This window comes from Oncorhynchus nerka, linkage group LG22 (assembly GCF_034236695.1).
Source record: "Oncorhynchus nerka isolate Pitt River linkage group LG22, Oner_Uvic_2.0, whole genome shotgun sequence".
NCBI lineage: Eukaryota > Metazoa > Chordata > Actinopteri > Salmoniformes > Salmonidae > Oncorhynchus > Oncorhynchus nerka.
In genome coordinates this window covers 20,162,263-20,177,924 of record NC_088417.1, presented here as the reverse complement: position 1 = coordinate 20,177,924, position 15,662 = coordinate 20,162,263, and the positions used below count along the sequence as shown (strand labels likewise).

The window sequence follows — 15,662 nt, the reverse complement described above, 5'->3', positions numbered from 1 at the left end:
TGAAGAGGAGGAAAGAGTGGGGTGAAGAGGAGGAGAGAGTGGGGTGAAAATAAGGAGAGAGTGGGGTGAAGGGGAAGAGAGAGTGGGGTGAAGAGGAGGAGAGAGTGGGGTGAAGAAGAGGAGAGAGTGGGGTGAAGAGGAGGAGAGATGGGGTGAAGAGGAGGAGAGATGGGGTGAAGAGAAGGAGAGAGTGGGGTGAAGAGGAGGCGAGAGTGGGGTGAAGAGGAGGAGAGAGTGGGGTGAAAAGGAGGAGAGAGTGGGGTGAAGGGGAAGAGAGAGTGGGGTGAAGAGGAGGAGAGAGTGTGGTGAAGAGGAGGAGAGATGGGGTGAAGAGGAGGAGAGAGGGGGTGAAGAGGAGGAGAGATGGGGTGAAGAGGAGGAGAGATGGGGTGAAGAGGAGGAGAGAGTGGGGTGAAGAGGATGAGAGATGGGGTGAAGAGGAGGAGAGATGGGGTGAAGAGGAGGAGAGATGGGGTGAAGAGGAGGAGAGAGTGGGGTGAAGAAGAGGAGAGATGGGGTGAAGAAGAGGAGAGATGGGGTGAAGAGGAGGAGAGAAGGGGTGAAGAGGAGGAGAGATGGGGTGAAGAGGAGGAGAGATGGGGTGAAGAGGAGGAGAGATGGGGTGAAGAGGAGGAGAGATGGGGTGAAGAGGAGGAGAGATGGGGTGAAGAGGAGGAGAGATGGGGTGAAGAGGAGGAGAGTGGGGTGAAGAGGAGGAGAGATGGGGTGAAGAGGAGGAGAGAGTGGGGTGAAGAGGAGGAGAGATGGGGTGAAGAGGAGGAGAGAGGGGGGTGAAGAGGAGGAGAGATGGGGTGAAGAGGAGGAGAGATGGGGTGAAGAGGAGGAGAGATGGGGTGAAGAGGAGGAGAGAGGGGGTGAAGAGGAGGAGAGATGGGTTGAAGAGGAGGATAGATGGGGTGAAGAGGAGGAGAGATGGGGTGAAGAGGAGGAGAGATGGGGTGAAGAGGAGGAGAGATGGGGTGAAGAGGAGGAGAGATGGGGTGAAGAGGAGGAGAGATGGGGTGAAGAGGAGGAGAGATGGGGTGAAGAGAAGGAGAGATGGGGTGAAGAGGAGGAGAGATGGGGTGAAGAGGAGGAGAGATGGGGTGAAGAGAAGGATAGATGGGGTGAAGAGGAGGAGAGATGGGGTGAAGAGGAGGAGAGAGTAGGGTGAAGATGAGGAGAGTGGGGTGAAGAGGAGGAAAGAGTGGGGTGAAGAGGAGGAGAGAGTGGGTGAAAATAAGGAGAGAGTGGGGTGAAGGGGAAGAGAGAGTGGGGTGAAGAGGAGGAGAGAGTAGGGTGAAGATGAGGAGAGAGTGGGGTGAAGAGGAGGAAAGAGTGGGGTGAAGAGGAGGAGAGAGTGGGGTGAAAATAAGGAGAGAGGGGGTGAAGGGGAAGAGAGAGTGGGGTGAAGAGGAGGAGAGAGGGGTGAAGAAGAGGAGAGAGTGGGGTGAAGAGGAGGAGAGATGGGGTGAAGAGGAGGAGAGATGGGGTGAAGAGGAGGAGAGATGGGGTGAAGAGGAGGAGAGAGTGGGGTGGGGTGAAGAGGAGGAGAGAGTGGGGTGAAGAGGAGGAGAGAGTGTGGGGTGAAAAGGAGGAGAGAGTGGGGTGAAGGGGAAGAGAGAGTGGGGTGAAGAAGAGGAGAGAGGGGGGTGAAGAGGAGGAGAGATGGGGTGAAGAGGAGGAGAGATGGGGTGAAGAGGAGGAGAGATGGGGTGAAGAGGAGGAGAGAGTGGGGTGAAGAGGAGGCGAGAGTGGGGTGAAGAGGAGGAGAGAGTGGGGTGAAGAGGAGGAGAGAGTGGGGTGAAAAGGAGGAGAGAGTGGGGTGAAGGGGAAGAGAGAGTGGGGTGAAGAGGAGGAGAGAGTGGGGTGAAGAGGAGGAGAGATGGGGTGAAGAGGAGGAGAGATGGGGTGAAGAGGAGGAGAGATGGGGTGAAGAGGAGGAGAGATGGGGTGAAGAGGAGGAGAGAGTGGGGTGAAGAGGAGGCGAGAGTGGGGTGAAGAGGAGGAGAGAGTGGGGTGAAGAGGAGGAGAGAGTGGGGTGAAAAGGAGGAGAGAGTGGGGTGAAGGGGAAGAGAGAGTGGGGTGAAGAGGAGGAGAGAGTGGGGTGAAGAGGAGGAGAGATGGGGTGAAGAGGAGGAGAGAGGGGGTGAAGAGGAGGAGAGATGGGGTGAAGAGGAGGAGAGATGGGGTGAAGAGGAGGAGAGAGTGGGGTGAAGAGGATGAGAGATGGGGTGAAGAGGAAGAGAGATGGGGTGAAGAGGAGGAGAGATGGGTGAAGAGGAGGAGAGATGGGGTGAAGAGGAGGAGAGAGTGGGGTGAAGAAGAGGAGAGATGGGGTGAAGAAGAGGAGAGATGGGGTGAAGAGGAGGAGAGAAGGGGTGAAGAGGAGGAGAGATGGGGTGAAGAGGAGAAGAGATGGGGTGAAGAGGAGGAGAGATGGGGTGAAGAGGAGGAGAGATGGGGTGAAGAGGAGGAGAGATGGGGTGAAGAGGAGGAGAGAGGGGGTGAAGAGGAGGAGAGATGGGGTGAAGAGGAGGAGAGATGGGGTGAAGAGGAGGAGAGATGGGGTGAAGAGGAGGAGAGATGGGGTGAAGAGGAGGAGAGATGGGGTGAAGAGGAGGAGAGTGGGGTGAAGAGGAGGAGAGATGGGGTGAAGAGGAGGAGAGATGGGGTGAAGAGGAGGAGAGATGGGGTGAAGAGAAGGAGAGATGGGGTGAAGAGGAGGAGAGATGGGGTGAAGAGGAGGAGAGATGGGGTGAAGAGAAGGATAGATGGGGTGAAGAGGAGGAGAGATGGGGTGAAGAGAAGGAGAGATGGGGTGAAGAGGAGGAGAGATGGGGTGAAGAGGAGGAGAGATGGGGTGAAGAGGAGGAGAGATGGGGTGAAGAGGAGGAGAGATGGGGTGAAGAGAAGGAGAGATGGGGTGAAGAGGAGGAGAGATGGGGTGAAGAGGAGGAGAGATGGGGTGAAGAGGAGGAGAGATGGGGTGAAGAGGAGGAGAGATGGGGTGAAGAGGAGGAGAGATGGGGTGAAGAGGAGGAGAGATGGGGTGAAGAGGAGGAGAGATGGGGTGAAGAGGAGGAGAGATGGGGTGAAGAGGAGGAGAGATGGGGTGAAGAGGAGGAGAGATGGGGTGAAGAGAACTTTAAATACACAACATTTCCATCCTTACCTCCCTCTCATCCCACCCTCATCCTACTGATGACTATATAAAGCTGTTGTTTGTTCCTGGATCTGTTCCCTATGTGTTTCTCTCAGTGAGTCAGCTCCTAGTTTCCATGGCAATTTCCATTGGTGAAAGTTAACCTCTTAAAATAAACTCAGTCTGTCGATCAGCAACCAATCAGACAACACCTCAGGCCACAAACACATTGTTTACTGAGTCAATTCAAAGAGCACTTGATTTAGTTTTCTCTGCGTGTGGAATGTGTTTGTTTATGTGTGTGTGTTTGTGTACCTTCAGTGCCTCTGTCTGCAGGCCCAGTCCTTTAGTGCAGAGCTCCATGACGCTGTAGGAACAGAAGGTGTCTCTGACTCTGAGCTGGCTGACAGCGAGCAGCCACAGCGCTGGGTTAGACTCCAACTCTACTGGAGGGATCAGGATAGACTGGTGGCCACTATACACACTGGAGAGTTAGAGGTTAGAAAGCGAAGTCAATTGTTGGACATTGAAACAGTTGTTTAACAGGTGTGTGTGTGTGTGTGTGTGTGTGTGTATGTGTGTACCTGCAGAGACACCAGAGGACAAAGCCCAGGCCACAGTAGGGGTCGAGACAGATGGCTACCTCTCTGGAGGGATAGAGTTCACACTGCAGCTTCACCGATCGGCAGAACGCTCCCACCGCATTATGGGACATCTACACACACACCCACGAAACATGTCACACACTAGGCATAGCAAGGGATAGAGGTCAGGGATGGAGGTCAGAGGTCAGGGGTTAATGTTACCTGTACTCCAGCCAGCATGCCAGTAGTGGACACACTGAAGTCCAGATAGGCCAGGGCATCAGGGTTACAGGGTTTATATAGAGCTGGAGGCTTCTTCTTTGGCAGGTCATCTGAAAACACAAAATAATATTCAGTTATACACCAGTACAAACAACCAGCTAACAGCCTGACAGATACACTGTATGTGGTGAGAGCTGACCTGTGTCCAGGACGGGAGGCCAGTTCCTGATGTCCACTGTGGCGACCGCCTCCTTCGACCGCAGCAGCTTACAGATGACTGCTGTGGTCATCACACAGGCCGAACGACTGACCTAGAAGGACAGAGAGATGGATGAAGGGACAGAGAGATGATGAAGGGACAGAGAGATGCATGAAGGGACAGAGAGATGGATGAAGGGACAGAGAGATGATGAAGGGACAGAGATATGATGAAGGGACAGAGAGATGATGAAGGGACAGAGAGATGGATGAAGGGACAGAGAGATGATGAAGGGACAGAGAGATGATGAAGGGACAGAGAGATGGATGAAGGGACAGAGAGATGATGAAGGGACAGAGAGATGATGAAGGGACAGAGAGATGATGAAGGGTCAGAGAGATGGATGAAGAGACAGAGAGATGGATGAAGGGACAGAGAGATGGATGAAGGGACAGAGAGATGGAAGAGAGATGATGAAGGGACAGAGAGATGGATGAAGGAACAGAGAGATGATGAAGGGACAGAGAGATGATGAAGGGACAGAGAGATGCATGAAGGGAAAGAGAGATGGATGAAGGGACAGAGAGATGATGAAGGGTCAGAGAGATGGATGAAGGGACAGAGAGATGGATGAAGGGACAGAGAGATGGATGAAGGGACAGAGAGATGATGAAGGGACAGAGAGATGATGAAGGGACAGAGAGATGATGAAGGGTCAGAGAGATGGATGAAGGGACAGAGAGATGGATGAAGGGACAGAGAGATGATGAAGGGACAGAGAGATGATGAAGGGTCAGAGAGATGGATGAAGGGACAGAGAGATGGATGAAGGGACAGAGAGATGGATGAAGGGACAGAGAGATGGAAGAGAGATGATGAAGGGACAGAGAGATGATGAAGGGACAGAGAGATGGATGAAGGGACAGAGAGATGGATGAAGGGACAGAGAGATGGATGAAGGGACAGAGAGATGGAAGAGAGATGATGAAGGGACAGAGAGATGATGAAGGGACAGAGAGATGGATGAAGGGACAGAGAGATGGAAGAGAGATGATTAAGGGACAGAGAGATGATGAAGGGACAGAGAGATGATGAAGGGACAGAGAGATGATGAAGGGACAGAGAGATGGATGAAGGGACAGAGAGATGATGAAGGGACAGAGAGATGATGAAGGGACAGAGAGATGATGAAGGGACAGAGAGATGGAAGAGAGATGATGAAGGGACAGAGAGATGATGAAGGGTCAGAGAGATGATGAAGGGACAGAGAGATGGATGGAGGGACAGAGAGATGGATGAAGGGACAGAGAGATGATGAAGGGACAGAGAGATGATGAAGGGACAGAGAGATGATGAAGGGACAGAGAGATGATGAAGGGACAGAGAGATGATGAAGGGACAGAGAGATGGATGAAGGGACAGAGAGATGGATGAAGGGACAGAGAGATGGAAGAGAGATGATGAAGGGACAGAGAGATGATGAAGGGACAGAGAGATGGGTGAAGGGACAGAGAGATGATGAAGGGACGGAAATATGGAAGAGAGATGATGAAGGGACAGAGAGATGATGAAAGGACAGAGAGATGATGAAGGGACAGAGAGATGATGAAGGGACAGAGAGATGATGAAGGGACAGAGAGATGATGAAGGGACAGAGAGATGATGAAGGGACAGAGAGATGATGAAAGGACAGAGAGATGATGAAAGGACAGAGATATGATGAAGGGACAGAGAGATGATGAAGGGACAGAGAGATGATGAAGGGACAGAGAGATGATGAAGGGACAGAGAGATGATGAAGGGACAGAGAGATGATGAAGGGACAGAGAGATGGATGAAGGGACAGAGAGATGGATGAAGGGACAGAGAGATGATGAAGGGACAGAGAGATGATGAAGGGACAGAGAGATGATGAAGGGTCAGAGAGATGGATGAAGGGACAGAGAGATGGATGAAGGGACAGAGAGATGGATGAAGGGACAGAGAGATGATGAAGGGTCAGAGAGATGGATGAAGGGACAGAGAGATGGATGAAGGGACAGAGAGATGGATGAAGGGACAGAGAGATGATGAAGGGACAGAGAGATGATGAAGGGACAGAGATATGATGAAGGGTCAGAGAGATGGATGAAGGGACAGAGAGATGGATGAAGGGACAGAGAGATGGATGAAGGGACAGAGAGATGATGAAGGGACAGAGAGATGATGAAGGGACAGAGAGATGATGAAGGGTCAGAGAGATGGATGAAGGGACAGAGAGATGGATGAAGGGACAGAGAGATGGATGAAGGGACAGAGAGATGGAAGAGAGATGATGAAGGGACAGATAGATGATGAAGGGACAGAGAGATGGATGAAGGGACAGAGAGATGGAAGAGAGATGATTAAGGGACAGAGAGATGATGAAGGGACAGAGAGATGATGAAGGGACAGAGAGATGATGAAGGGACAGAGAGATGGATGAAGGGACAGAGAGATGATGAAGGGACAGAGAGATGATGAAGGGACAGAGAGATGGAAGAGAGATGATGAAGGGACAGAGAGATGATGAAGGGTCAGAGAGATGATGAAGGGACAGAGAGATGGATGAAGGGACAGAGAGATGGATGAAGGGACAGAGAGATGGATGAAGGGACAGAGAGATGATGAAGATGAAGGGACAGAGAGATGATGAAGGGACAGAGAGATGATGAAGGGACAGAGAGATGATGAAGGGACAGAGAGATGATGAAGGGACAGAGAGATGGGTGAAGGGACAGAGAGATGGATGAAGGACAGAGAGATGGATGAAGGGACAGAGAGATGATGAAGGGACAGAGAGATGGATGAAGGACAGAGAGATGATGAAGGGACAGAGAGATGATGAAGGGACAGAGAGAGAGAAAAGATGAAGGGACAGAGAGATGATGAAGGGACAGAGAGATGGAAGGGACAGAGATGATGATGAAGGACAGAGAGATGGATGAAGGGACAGAGAGATGATGAAGGGACAGAGAGATGAAGAGAGAGATGATGGGACAGAGAGATGATGAAGGGACAGAGAGATGATGAAGGACAGAGAGATGGATGAAGGGACAGAGAGATGATGAAGGGACAGAGAGATGATGAAGGGACAGAGAGAGATGATGAAGGGACAGAGAGATGATGAAGGGACAGAGAGATGATGAAGGGACAGAGAGATGATGAAGGGACAGAGAGATGATGAAGGGAAGAGATGATGAAGGGAAAGAGAGATGATGAAGGGACAGAGAGATGATGAAGGGACAGAGAGATGATGAAGGGACAGAGAGATGATGAAGGGACAGAGAGATGATGAAGGGACAGAGAGATGATGAAGACAGAGATGATGAAGGGACAGAGAGATGATGAAGGGAAGACAGAGATGATGAAGGGACAGAGAGATGATGAAGGGACAGAGAGATGGATGAAGGACAGAGAGATGATGAAGGACAGAGAGATGATGAAGGGACAGAGAGATGATGAAGGGACAGAGAGATGATGAAGGGACAGAGAGATGATGAAGGGACAGAGAGATGATGAAGGGACAGAGAGATGATGAAGGGACAGAGAGATGATGAAGGGACAGAGAGATGGATGAAGGGACAGAGAGATGATGAAGGGACAGAGATGATGGATGAAGGACAGAGAGATGATGAAGGGACAGAGAGATGATGAAGGGACAGAGAGATGATGAAGGGACAGAGAGATGATGAAGGGACAGAGAGATGGATGAAGGGACAGAGAGATGGATGAAGGGACAGAGAGATGGATGAAGGGACAGAGAGATGATGAAGGGACAGAGAGATGGATGAAGGGACAGAGAGATGATGAAAGGACAGAGAGATGATGAAGGACAGAGAGATGATGAAGGGACAGAGAGATGATGAAGGGACAGAGAGATGGATGAAGGGACAGAGAGATGATGAAGGGACAGAGAGATGATGAGGGTCAGAGAGATGGATGAAGGGACAGAGAGATGGAAGGGACAGAGAGATGGATGAAGGGACAGAGAGATGGAAGAGAGATGATGAAGGGACAGAGAGATGATGAAGGGACAGAGAGATGCATGAAGGGAAAGAGAGATGGATGAAGGGACAGAGAGATGATGAAGGGTCAGAGAGATGGATGAAGGGACAGAGAGATGGATGAAGGGACAGAGAGATGGATGAAGGGACAGAGAGATGATGAAGGGACAGAGAGATGATGAAGGGACAGAGAGATGATGAAGGGTCAGAGAGATGGATGAAGGGACAGAGAGATGGATGAAGGGACAGAGAGATGGATGAAGGGACAGAGAGATGATGAAGGGACAGAGAGATGATGAAGGGACAGAGAGATGATGAAGGGTCAGAGAGATGGAAGAAGGGACAGAGAGATGGATGAAGGGACAGAGAGATGGATGAAGGGACAGAGAGATGGAAGAGAGATGATGAAGGGACAGAGAGATGATGAAGGGACAGAGAGATGGATGAAGGGACAGAGCGATGGATGAAGGGACAGAGAGATGGAAGAGAGATGATGAAGGGACAGAGAGATGATGAAGGGACAGAGAGATGGGTGAAGGGACAGAGAGATGATGAAGGGACGGAAATATGGAAGAGAGATGATGAAGGGACAGAGAGATGATGAAAGGACAGAGAGATGATGAAGGGACAGAGAGATGATGAAGGGACAGAGAGATGATGAAGGGACAGAGAGATGATGAAGGGACAGAGAGATGATGAAGGGACAGAGAGATGATGAAGGGACAGAGAGATGATGAAGGGAGAGAGAGATGATGAAGGGACAGAGAGATGATGAAGGGACAGAGAGATGATGAAAGGACAGAGAGATGATGAAGGGACAGAGAGATGATGAAGGGACAGAGAGATGATGAAGGGACAGAGAGATGATGAAGGGACAGAGAGATGATGAAGGGACAGAGAGATGATGAAGGGACAGAGAGATGATGAAGGGACAGAGAGATGGATGAAGGGACAGAGCGATGGATGAAGGGACAGAGAGATGGAAGAGAGATGATGAAGGGACAGAGAGATGATGAAGGGACAGAGAGATGGGTGAAGGGACAGAGAGATGATGAAGGGACGGAAATATGGAAGAGAGATGATGAAGGGACAGAGAGATGATGAAAGGACAGAGAGATGATGAAGGACAGAGAGAGATGATGAAGGACAGAGAGATGATGAAGGACAGAGAGATGATGAAGGGACAGAGAGATGATGAAGGGACAGAGAGATGATGAAGGGACAGAGAGATGATGAAGGGACAGAGAGATGATGAAGGGACAGAGAGATGATGAAGGGACAGAGAGATGATGAAAGGACAGAGAGATGATGAAAGGACAGAGATATGATGAAGGGACAGAGAGATGATGAAGGGACAGAGAGATGATGAAGGGACAGAGAGATGATGAAGGGACAGAGAGATGATGAAGGGACAGAGAGATGATGAAGGGACAGAGAGATGATGAAGGGACAGAGAGATGATGAAAGGACAGAGAGATGATGAAGGGACAGAGATATGATGAAGGGACAGAGAGATGATGAAGGACAGAGAGATGATGAAGGACAGAGAGATGATGAAGGGACAGAGAGATGATGAAGGGACAGAGAGATGATGAAAGGACAGAGAGATGATGAAAGGACAGAGAGATGATGAAGGGACAGAGAGATGATGAAGGGACAGAGAGATGATGAAGGGTCAGAGAGATGATGAAGGGACAGAGAGATGATGAAGGGACAGAGAGATGATGAAGGGACAGAGAGATGGATGAAGGGACAGAGAGATGGATGAAGGGACAGAGAGATGATGAAGGGACAGAGAGATGATGAAGGGACAGAGAGATGATGAAGGGTCAGAGAGATGGATGAAGGGACAGAGAGATGGATGAAGGGACAGAGAGATGGATGAAGGGACAGAGAGATGATGAAGGGTCAGAGAGATGGATGAAGGGACAGAGAGATGGATGAAGGGACAGAGAGATGGATGAAGGGACAGAGAGATGGAAGAGAGATGATGAAGGGACAGAGAGATGATGAAGGGACAGAGAGATGGATGAAGGGACAGAGAGATGGAAGAGAGATGATTAAGGGACAGAGAGATGATGAAGGGACAGAGAGATGATGAAGGGACAGAGAGATGATGAAGGGACAGAGAGATGGATGAAGGGACAGAGAGATGATGAAGGGACAGAGAGATGATGAAGGGACAGAGAGATGGAAGAGAGATGATGAAGGGACAGAGAGATGATGAAGGGTCAGAGAGATGATGAAGGGACAGAGAGATGGATGAAGGGACAGAGAGATGGATGAAGGGACAGAGAGATGGATGAAGGGACAGAGAGATGATGAAGGGACAGAGAGATGATGAAGGGACAGAGAGATGATGAAGGGACAGAGAGATGATGAAGGGACAGAGAGATGATGAAGGGACAGAGAGATGATGAAGGGACAGAGAGATGGGTGAAGGGACAGAGATGGATGAAGGGACAGAGAGATGGATGAAGGGACAGAGAGATGGAAGAGAGATGATTAAGGGACAGAGAGATGATGAAGGGACAGAGAGATGATGAAGGGACAGAGAGATGATGAAGGGACAGAGAGATGGATGAAGGGACAGAGAGATGATGAAGGGACAGAGAGATGGAAGAGAGATGATGAAGGGACAGAGAGATGATGAAGGGTCAGAGAGATGATGAAGGGACAGAGAGATGGATGAAGGGACAGAGAGATGGATGAAGGGACAGAGAGATGGATGAAGGGACAGAGAGATGGAAGAGAGATGATGAAGGGACAGAGAGATGATGAAGGGACAGAGAGATGATGAAGGGACAGAGAGATGATGAAGAGACAGAGAGATGATGAAGGGACAGAGAGATGATGAAGGGACAGAGAGATGATGAAGGGACAGAGAGATGGATGAAGGGACAGAGATGATGAAAGGACAGAGAGATGATGAAGGGACATAGAGATGATGAAGGGACAGAGAGATGATGAAGGGACAGAGAGATGGATGAAGGGACAGAGAGATGATGAAGGGACAGAGAGATGATGAGGGTCAGAGAGATGGATGAAGGGACAGAGAGATGATGAAGGGACAGAGAGATGGATGAAGGGACAGAGATGATGAAAGGACAGAGAGATGATGAAGGGACAGAGAGATGATGAAGGGACAGAGAGATGATGAAGGGACAGAGAGATGGATGAAGGGACAGAGAGATGATGAAGGGACAGAGAGATGATGAAGGGACAGAGAGATGGATGAAGGGACAGAGAGATGGAAGGGACAGAGAGATGGATGAAGGGACAGAGAGATGGAAGAGAGATGATGAAGGGACAGAGAGATGATGAAGGGACAGAGAGATGCATGAAGGGAAAGAGAGATGGATGAAGGGACAGAGAGATGATGAAGGGTCAGAGAGATGGATGAAGGGACAGAGAGATGGATGAAGGGACAGAGAGATGGATGAAGGGACAGAGAGATGATGAAGGGACAGAGAGATGATGAAGGGACAGAGAGATGATGAAGGGTCAGAGAGATGGATGAAGGGACAGAGAGATGGATGAAGGGACAGAGAGATGGATGAAGGGACAGAGAGATGATGAGAGATGATGAAGGGACAGAGAGATGATGAAGGGACAGAGAGATGATGAAGGGTCAGAGAGATGGAAGAAGGGACAGAGAGATGGATGAAGGGACAGAGAGATGGATGAAGGGACAGAGAGATGGAAGAGAGATGATGAAGGGACAGAGAGATGATGAAGGGACAGAGAGATGGATGAAGGGACAGAGAGATGGATGAAGGGACAGAGAGATGGAAGAGAGATGATTAAGGGACAGAGAGATGATGAAGGGACAGAGAGATGATGAAGGGACAGAGAGATGATGAAGGGACAGAGAGATGGATGAAGGGACAGAGAGATGATGAAGGGACAGAGAGATGGAAGAGAGATGATGAAGGGACAGAGAGATGATGAAGGGTCAGAGAGATGATGAAGGGACAGAGAGATGGATGAAGGGACAGAGAGATGGATGAAGGGACAGAGAGATGGATGAAGGGACAGAGAGATGGAAGAGAGATGATGAAGGGACAGAGAGATGATGAAGGGACAGAGAGATGATGAAGGGACAGAGAGATGATGAAGAGACAGAGAGATGATGAAGGGACAGAGAGATGATGAAGGGACAGAGAGATGATGAAGGGACAGAGAGATGGATGAAGGGACAGAGATGATGAAAGGACAGAGAGATGATGAAGGGACAGAGAGATGATGAAGGGACAGAGAGATGATGAAGGGACAGAGAGATGGATGAAGGGACAGAGAGATGATGAAGGGACAGAGAGATGATGAGGGTCAGAGAGATGGATGAAGGGACAGAGAGACGATGAAGGGACAGAGAGATGATGAAGGGACAGAGAGATGGATGAAGGGACAGAGATGATGAAAGGACAGAGAGATGATGAAGGGACAGAGAGATGATGAAGGGACAGAGAGATGATGAAGGGACAGAGAGATGGATGAAGGGACAGAGAGATGATGAAGGGACAGAGAGATGATGAGGGTCAGAGAGATGGATGAAGGGACAGAGAGATGGAAGGGACAGAGAGATGGATGAAGGGACAGAGAGATGGAAGAGAGATGATGAAGGGACAGAGAGATGATGAAGGGACAGAGAGATGCATGAAGGGAAAGAGAGATGGATGAAGGGACAGAGAGATGATGAAGGGTCAGAGAGATGGATGAAGGGACAGAGAGATGGATGAAGGGACAGAGAGATGGATGAAGGGACAGAGAGATGATGAAGGGACAGAGAGATGATGAAGGGACAGAGAGATGATGAAGGGTCAGAGAGATGGATGAAGGACAGAGAGATGGATGAAGGGACAGAGAGATGGATGAAAGGGACAGAGAGATGATGAAGGGACAGAGAGATGATGAAGGGACAGAGAGATGATGAAGGGTCAGAGAGATGGATGAAGGGACAGAGAGATGGATGAAGGGACAGAGAGATGGATGAAGGGACAGAGAGATGGAAGAGAGATGATGAAGGGACAGAGAGATGATGAAGGGACAGAGAGATGGATGAAGGGACAGAGAGATGGATGAAGGGACAGAGAGATGGAAGAGAGATGATGAAGGGACAGAGAGATGATGAAGGGACAGAGAGATGGATGAAGGGACAGAGAGATGATGAAGGGACAGAAGAGAGATGATGAAGGGACAGAGAGATGATGAAAGGACAGAGAGATGATGAAGGGACAGAGAGATGATGAAGGGACAGAGAGATGATGAAGGGACAGAGAGATGATGAAGGGACAGAGAGATGATGAAGGGACAGAGAGATGATGAAGGGACAGAGAGATGATGAAAGGACAGAGAGATGATGAAAGGACAGAGATATGATGAAGGGACAGAGAGATGATGAAGGGACAGAGAGATGATGAAGGGACAGAGAGATGATGAAGGGACAGAGAGATGATGAAGGGACAGAGAGATGATGAAAGGACAGAGAGATGATGAAAGGACAGAGAGATGATGAAGGGACAGAGAGATGATGAAGGGACAGAGAGATGATGAAGGGACAGAGAGATGATGAAGGGACAGAGAGATGATGAAGGGACAGAGAGATGGATGAAGGGACAGAGAGATGGATGAAGGGACAGAGAGATGATGAAGGGACAGAGAGATGATGAAGGGTCAGAGAGATGGATGAAGGGACAGAGAGATGGATGAAGGGACAGAGAGATGGATGAAGGGACAGAGAGATGATGAAGGGTCAGAGAGATGGATGAAGGGACAGAGAGATGGATGAAGGGACAGAGAGATGGATGAAGGGACAGAGAGATGATGAAGGGACAGAGAGATGATGAAGGGACAGAGAGATGATGAAGGGTCAGAGAGATGGATGAAGGGACAGAGAGATGGATGAAAGGACAGAGAGATGGATGAAGGGACAGAGAGATGATGAAGGGACAGAGAGATGATGAAGGGACAGAGAGATGATGAAGGGTCAGAGAGATGGATGAAGGGACAGAGAGATGATGAAGGGACAGAGAGATGGATGAAGGGACAGAGAGATGGATGAAGGGACAGAGAGATGGAAGAGAGATGATGAAGGGACAGAGAGATGATGAAGGGACAGAGAGATGGATGAAGGGACAGAGAGATGGAAGAGAGATGATTAAGGGACAGAGAGATGATGAAGGGACAGAGAGATGGAAGAGAGATGATGAAGGGACAGAGAGATGATGAAGGGTCAGAGAGATGATGAAGGGACAGAGAGATGGATGAAGGGACAGAGAGATGGATGAAGGGACAGAGAGATGGATGAAGGGACAGAGAGATGGAAGAGAGATGATGAAGGGACAGAGAGATGATGAAGGGACAGAGAGATGATGAAGGGACAGAGAGATGATGAAGGGACAGAGAGATGATGAAGGGACAGAGAGATGATGAAGGGAAAGAGAGATGATGAAGGGACAGAGAGATGATGAAGGGACAGAGAGATGGGTGAAGGGACAGAGAGATGATGAAGGGACGGAAATATGGAAGAGAGATGATGAAGGGACAGAGAGATGATGAAAGGACAGAGAGATGATGAAGGGACAGAGAGATGATGAAGGGACAGAGAGATGGATGAAGGGACAGAGAGATGATGAAGGGACAGAGAGATGATGAAGGGACAGAGAGATGATGAAGGGTCAGAGAGATGGATGAAGGGACAGAGAGATGGATGAAGGGACAGAGAGATGATGAAGGGTCAGAGAGATGGATGAAGGGACAGAGAGATGGATGAAGGGACAGAGAGATGGATGAAGGGACAGAGAGATGATGAAGGGACAGAGAGATGATGAAGGGACAGAGAGATGATGAAGGGTCAGAGAGATGGATGAAGGGACAGAGAGATGGATGAAAGGACAGAGAGATGGATGAAGGGACAGAGAGATGATGAAGGGACAGAGAGATGATGAAGGGACAGAGAGATGATGAAGGGTCAGAGAGATGGATGAAGGGACAGAGAGATGGATGAAGGGACAGAGAGATGGATGAAGGGACAGAGAGATGATGAAGGGACAGAGAGATGATGAAGGGACAGAGAGATGATGAAGGGACAGAGAGATGGATGAAGGGACAGAGAGATGGAAGAGAGATGATGAAGGGACAGAGAGATGATGAAGGGACAGAGAGATGATGAAGGGACAGAGAGATGATGAAGGGAAAAGAGAGATGATGAAGGGACAGAGAGATGATGAAGGGACAGAGAGATGGGTGAAGGGACAGAGAGATGATGAAGGGACGGAAATATGGAAGAGAGATGATGAAGGGACAGAGAGATGATGAAAGGACAGAGAGATGATGAAGGGACAGAGAGATGATGAAGGGACAGAGAGATGATGAAGGGTCAGAGAGATGGATGAAGGGACAGAGAGATGGATGAAAGGACAGAGAGATGATGAAGGGTCAGAGAGATGGATGAAGGGACAGAGAGATGGATGAAGGGACAGAGAGAT

The 15,662-nt window shown here is 49.6% G+C and overlaps 1 protein-coding gene across 1 annotated transcript in view; it reads right to left on the bottom strand.

The window, feature by feature from the left end:
- The window catches only part of LOC115104502 (disco-interacting protein 2 homolog C-like), a 73,300-nt gene that overhangs the window by 4,536 nt on the left and 53,102 nt on the right, over nt 1–15,662 (bottom strand). The window contains exons 27-30 of the mRNA XM_065007025.1: nt 4,151–4,262; nt 3,952–4,061; nt 3,730–3,860; nt 3,461–3,629 (exon numbers count right to left, since the gene is read on the bottom strand). Coding sequence (XP_064863097.1) covers nt 3,461–3,629; nt 3,730–3,860; nt 3,952–4,061; nt 4,151–4,262 — 522 coding nt within the window. The remainder of the gene's footprint in view (nt 1–3,460; nt 3,630–3,729; nt 3,861–3,951; nt 4,062–4,150; nt 4,263–15,662) is intronic.